At 42.7% G+C, this 6537-nt stretch overlaps 1 protein-coding gene across 12 annotated transcripts in view; it reads right to left on the reverse strand.

The window, feature by feature from the left end:
• gria4b (glutamate receptor, ionotropic, AMPA 4b) overlaps positions 1–5917 on the reverse strand; it is a 102255-nt gene extending 96338 nt beyond the window's left edge. For 3 of the 12 annotated variants that reach the window (XM_083564857.1, XM_083564858.1, XM_083564856.1), the window contains exons 1-2: positions 5597–5914; positions 4446–4604 (exon numbers count right to left, since the gene is read on the reverse strand). In XM_083564857.1, coding sequence (XP_083420983.1) covers positions 4446–4604; positions 5597–5684 — 247 coding nt within the window. In that variant the 5' untranslated portion in view covers positions 5685–5914. Of the gene's footprint in view, positions 1–4445; positions 4605–5596 lie in introns of all 12 variants that reach the window. The other 9 variants (XR_014537272.1, XM_083564859.1, XM_083564855.1 and 6 more) reach the window with 6 other exon arrangements.
• Between the last annotated feature and the right edge of the window lie 620 nt (positions 5918–6537).

The following is a 6537-nucleotide window of genomic DNA, read 5'->3' on the forward strand; positions in this document are numbered from 1 at the left end:
TGACTCATCGCAATTCTGGATTCTGAGATGCCAGTGTCTGTCTGTTTTTTTTTTCTTTGCTTTTCTTATACAACTACACTATTTCTTTATTGGAAATCTCCAAACTGGCTGATCAGATTCTCTGTTGAATTCTGACAGTAGATCCAGGTGCAAATTACAGGGGGATTGGTTATTTTTATATGGTAAGAGCTTACAAAGGGACTCGAAAGGTGTTTATTTAGCATTTTCTTAAGGAAGCTCCAGTGTCAGCGCTTTGTGCCTATCAGAGGTAAAACTGTAGCGTCTTTAAAGGAAAAGTCTTCAAGGCAAGAGAGTTTAAGCTTTTGATTTCAATCTAATTAACTTGTTTCATCATGAAATATAAACAGAAAAGAGATAAGTACTATTTATCATTGTGTAATAACTAAAAAAAAAACAGTTTGTACTTACTGTGGAATAAAAGAAACAAGCAACTTTGAGACATGATGTTATTGGAAAAAACACAGTTGTAACAGGAGCTCTGCTTCATCACACTATCCTGTCATTGAATATTTCCCTATAACAGCAAACCCTCGAGTGTGCTATTTCTCACAAACTGTATAAGTAAATGCTGTTGAAAAATTCAGGATGCAATTATCAGCATGGTGGTGGAGGATCTACACAAGCTGTGGGAAAGAAAAAGCAGCAGTGCTGATCAATTAGGTAAGGATAGCTTCCTGTCAATCAAATTTCAGACTCCATTTCATTCCTCCTACACTACACATCTTCTCTTCTCCATCAAACAGCATCAGATGACTCCTACTGCAGACGGTTGCAGGATGGCACTGTGGAAGGAGGAATTGCCATCGACTTGCCATCGTGCTATTCCATAAGAAAAAAAGACAGGGCAGGAGAGCTAGGGCGCTGCACCAGAGACGAAAGAGACTAACACTCGTCTCACAGGGTTCCTATCTGCAAAAACATTCGGCTAGATGCCTCAGGCAGTGAACGTCACTTCTTGGCCCCAGCACTTGCCTCTGATTTTTGGTAGCCAAATCACATGCAAGACAACGGAGAGTGGCACTGCAGCGCAGGGGATGTCATGGCTTCAACCGCACACACAAAGCACACATATGTACCATGCAGTTTTTTATCTCCACAATGTACAGTGGAAAAGTCCATGTTTATGCAAACCAAACAAGGCAGTCAATGCTGGAAGGAAGAATTTATATACACACATATATGTGGATATACATTGTAACAAGTAGTAGACTACGATGTCTTTTTAGTATGTTTAAATTTCGCAATTTAGGAAATGGTGCAAAGCATGTAAATAATACGAAAAAAAAAAAAAAAAGAGTAGACAAGGGTTCCTGCTAATATATCCTTAGTCATGCTGATTCAACAAACAAAACAAAACAAACAAACAAAAACTTACATTTTTGGCCCTTGAATACGATCTGAGCCAAGACACAAATATCAAATATCACCTCTCTCTCCAAAGTGGAGCTCTTGAAACCACCCATTTGAAGAGCAGATGAATTCCCCCATGCTGTGACTGCACTCAGTGAGAGAAGAAAACGGCAGTGTGGCGATGCTATCAAACAAACTGATAGCACTGTGTCGCTGATACAACGGAATTACACTACAAAACAGATCCGACCATGACCAAATCGAACAATTTTCCCATGAAGGTCAAAGGAAACCTGGGTACTGGGATACTGCGGTCAAACGACTCTCAGTCATGCCTCGCTGCACATGCTTGGCGCTCTTTGCCTAATTTGGCCGTCGGTCTGATCGATTGAGCGAAATCAGGGTGTATGAACGGGTGAAGAAATTAAGGGGAAGAAGTAGAGGAACAGACTGCAGAAGGCAAAGGGTTTGGCAGAAACGAATAATCTGTCCTCTGCTCATCCCACCATGGCAGCCACAGCTCCCCGACGAGGAATAAAAGCCCTCGTGTGCAACAAACTGCAAGCAGATTCGTGCCCAGCAGTGGAACTGAGGAGGGAGGAAAGGTGGAATATCGAGGATGAACCATACTACTCCAAGCTGCTAGAATATCTTTCTCACACACACACACACACACACACAAATGCACACACATGGCAAGCACTGTTGTTTCTCCACTGTGATTTACATAGGTCCCAAAATGGCGAGTAATTGACTCAGCAGCTAATCTGCTTAACTGAAACTGATTGTTCATACACAGTAATGACACCAGCACTTATCAGGCTGTTGTGAATTACTGATAGCACACTATGTGCGCTTATTCTCACAAGCAAATTAAACGGGGCACATAAATTTCCGACATATTTGTCATTATTGGCCAGAAGGATTCCTATCTTTATGAACAGACACTGAGTGGGATATAAAACGTATAAAGTATAAAGCATAAAAGCATAAGAGCGACGATGGGAACAAAGTGGCACAGTTTATTATCTTTAATGTACAAATTGCTAATGACACCCATATAACACAGGATGGCAATGGGTCCAGTAGTGGTAGAGGAGTATTATAATAGAAATACCAATTCCATATTTTTATTCTGGAAATGATAGTCATTAGTGATATACATGCCTTGAAACGTGTGAAAGATCTCGTGAATGATAATGTCATGTTTTCTAGTCTCGAAAACACAAGTGCTCAAATATTTTTATGCTCTAATTATTATTTTAGACTTGACTTTTCAAGTGTGCGCTCCTGTGCATGAATTTTGCATGATGTATAAAAGGTACAGGGAAAATTTTTCAAACTGTGCCAAGCCAGCCGACTTATTCGGGTGTCCCTAGCAACCCTTTGGGTTTGCTTTCCAGTGACTTGACACCAAAACTGGTAAACAGAAAGTGGGCATGCATTTTGCTTCTGTCTGTGCAATCAAAATGGTGGCACTGAAGACAAAGACGAATAGCACAACCCAGAGGAGCCCTGACAATTGAATGCACTAGGACTATTTCCACTTTCCTGCGCAATTATTGCTTTGGATCTTCTTGAGATCCCCTGTCTACTAACAGTTCGAGCAATAAACCCACCGTCCCATTCTTTGAGTTATCAGCCAGTTATCACAGCTTTACTGATCTCCTAGCAGGAATGTGTATGTCTGCGTTGTATCACAATTGAAGAAGATGAGAACTGGCAGAAACCTTGACGAGATGCACACATTTGATGAAGGATGGTGACAAATTATGTATAGTGTGTGTTTGTGTGTTGCTAATCAGTACGAATATATAGGGGATATTGTTGACTTTGAGAACTGTTTCCCCCAAATACACAAGGGAAGCTTGGATGCTGCTGGTTTCATTCACACATGTATGCAAGACAGGCCTTTCTTTATTATCTCTGCAGTACGTATTTACCAATATAAAGAAGTCTGGCTTGGATAAATGAACGTGTCTGTTATACTGACATGAACAGACAAGTCCATTCCTTTGATTTCACTTCTATTACACACCACAGCTGACATACTGAAAAGGGCTTGTCACTACCTTGAGTTTTGAACATTCCACTACGGATGAAGTGAACAGGGAAAAAAAGGCAAGCAAAGCTCAGTGTGGTGCACAAGAAGAATAAGAAGAAGCCTGAGCTGATTCTGACGCATGGGTCAGAGCAGACTGTGGATGGCAGACATGATGGCTGCCCCTGCTCTGTGCTTACTTTACGCTAGTGTGCCTGATCTTGATGGGAAGTGACAAAAGCCTGAATGTTGCCGAAGATAGTGGGGGAGTCGTGCTGTGAAAGCAGCACGAGAAAGGCCTCTGCTGGCCTTAGACTGCCCCCGGGGGCAGTGCGGCTCTCTTAGCAATGCAACGTTCTCTCTCTTCTTGAGTACACATGTACAATTTGCACCAGCTGACAAACCGTGTCAGACTTAGCTGTTCATCCAAACCGGCAAAAACATTGGAAAAACATTTACAGATAAAAACAAATACATTCGATGCAAATGTCGGCATGAGCACTTATCAGCTGACAGCAGTGTTTTCTTTAACTGGGGGATGGGTGCTCTCTCTCTCTCTCTCTCTCTCTCTCTCTCTCTCTCTCTCTCTCACACACACACACACACACACACACACACACACACACAAATATAGACACAGATAGTAATGCCACTGTTTGTAAGTGCACTTAGTCTGTATTTGTGTCAGTAAAGAGCCTGAGGACAGGTCACCCAGAGAGGCAGAATCACGGCTTGGACAAAAGCCAGAAAGTAGCTCATCACTGTAGCATGCCCCGGTACCACTACTGCTCCCAGGTAGCAGCTATACCCCAAACCTCTCTCAGTATTAGCTCTATCATTCACACCAAAGCCCATTTAAGTTTTAGCTTTCTAGCTGCATCTCAATCGCAAGCAAGCCCCAACAATTTGACAAGACACCCCCCTGTCCCCCTGTGTCCCCACTGACACTTCTTCAGGACTTTCTCTGGCTCATTATGCAGCTCTAACAGACACTGCTGTTAATAATTTGAAAGTAATTCTGGCACGGACTCACAAGCGTTGGTGACGGCAAAGCTGTTAGCTGTCTCGATGTTGTCCACGTGAGGCACCAGGTTAAAGGGTGCCTCCGACGCATTGGGGCTCGTGTTGTGCAGAAATATGGCCAAGCGAAAGGCAGTGTACTCCTGATCTGTGTTTCTGATGAACAACCCGCCTGAAGGAGAGAGAAAAAAAGAAGAAACAAACAGAGAAATATATGAAGACTGATAATTGATTTTACGTGAACAGCGAAAATAGCTTAATGATGGGCAACGGAAACGTGACCCGAATAAAAACCAAATGGTCCAAACCTGGCCCAAAATATAAAGCATAGTGCACATCTGATTTTAAACTGAATAGCACGATTTTTTCCCCATCGAGAAGTTGAATGCAGCATTTAAGGAAATCAAAGGGCGACACATTGTGACATAGCGACATAAATTCATTCTTTCATTCATTCCTTTATGCATGCATTCATTAATCCATGCATTCATTAATCCATGCATTCATTAATTCATGCATTAATTTCTAAATTCATTCATTTCTTCATGCAAGCATTCATTAATTCATGCATTCATTTCTAAATTCATTCAATCCTTCATGCATGCATTTATTCACTTAGATATTTATTTAGACGTCCATTTATTTATTTATTAAGCCAGAAGGGAGGGTGTAAGAAACGTGACACAGCTTGATGCAGTACTGGAATACAATTAAAGAAGGGACTTCGGAGTAACCGAGGAAGGCGCGCGCGCGCAACGGGACTGGCTGAAAACGCCGAAACGCGTGGTGAATTCTAAACACGCACATTTTGCGCAATAAACCAAAAAGCAAAGTTTTATATTATTCTAATTCTTGTTATTAATTCGCTATCCTGGTGATCTAACAGTTGTATCCGCTGTGCACGCAGAGCAGCCCCGGTTAGTGCCGTTTAGGGCGCACTGCAGTGGAGCTCGCCGGATTACGTGACAGGGAACGGATGGCAAGATTCATACCCATCGATCAGCATTACTAAATAGAGTCTACTATTAAACACGAACACACACAGATATGCACAGATGTGCCCCCCCTGAAAGTTGACACTTGCGCATTCAGGCATTCACACTTGATCACAGGAGAGATGAAGAGATGGAGCGCGGCTCTGCCTGGAACCTGAACGCAACTTACCGATTTGAACGCTGCTCGGAAAAGCCCCCATGGCGAGTCCGCGGACGCAGGAAAATATGAGTAGAAGCTGATGGCAAGAAATCCTCATTTTGTTCGGCTGAAACTATGGAGAGACGCGGAGCATGACGTCAGCCGGGGGAAAAAAAGGGAACAGAGAACGGGACAGGCAGATATCAGCAATCCATCTCCATCACCACCTCTACCGCTTCCGCTGCTGCTGCTGCTGCTTTTTCTCCCCGCAGTGACGCGAACCCTGGTGCAGAAACTCCGTCCGCCAGCAGACGCTCCACATGCAAGACGAGGGGTGGGGAGTGGGGGGATCTCGGCACTCAGTGTTGCCAGGTTGCCTGCTTTTACACGTCGTTTTTAATAGATATGCATCGTCCGGATTTTTTTTTTATTTTTATGGGTCACATACTAAGTAGAACGCATTCAGGGTCAGCATTAAGTATTCTTATGCTGTTGTTTTGATTGAAGAAAAAGTGGTAGATTAGTGGTTAAGGTTCTGGGTCATTCATCTAGAAGGTCAGAAGTTCAAGTTCCAACATTCCCAAGATGCCACTCTTAGGCCCTTGAACAAGGTCCTTAAACCTCCAGGGCACCAGGGGTGCTGTATCATGGCTCACCCTGTTCTCTGATCCCAGCTTCCTAACTTTGCGGGTACATGCGAATAAAGATTTCTGTAATGTACTTGACTTGTCTTGACTTGACTTGTCTTGACTTGACTTGACAAGTAAAAAGCACCTTTACCTTTAATACCTTACATACAGTATATACTCACTTAAAGGTAAATAGCCAATGTGATACAAAAAACTCCAAACTAATTATTTCATATTTTTTATGAGTTCTTGCTTTATAATAATGGACTATGCCTAGGCCTCCTCAACCTACACCAGTACCTGACTTTACTAACACTCTAATGGTTGAATGAGCATAAATCA

The sequence above is a fragment of the Silurus aristotelis genome (assembly GCF_946808225.1).
Source record: "Silurus aristotelis genome assembly, chromosome: 16".
In the NCBI taxonomy this organism is placed as follows: Eukaryota; Metazoa; Chordata; class Actinopteri; order Siluriformes; family Siluridae; genus Silurus; species Silurus aristotelis.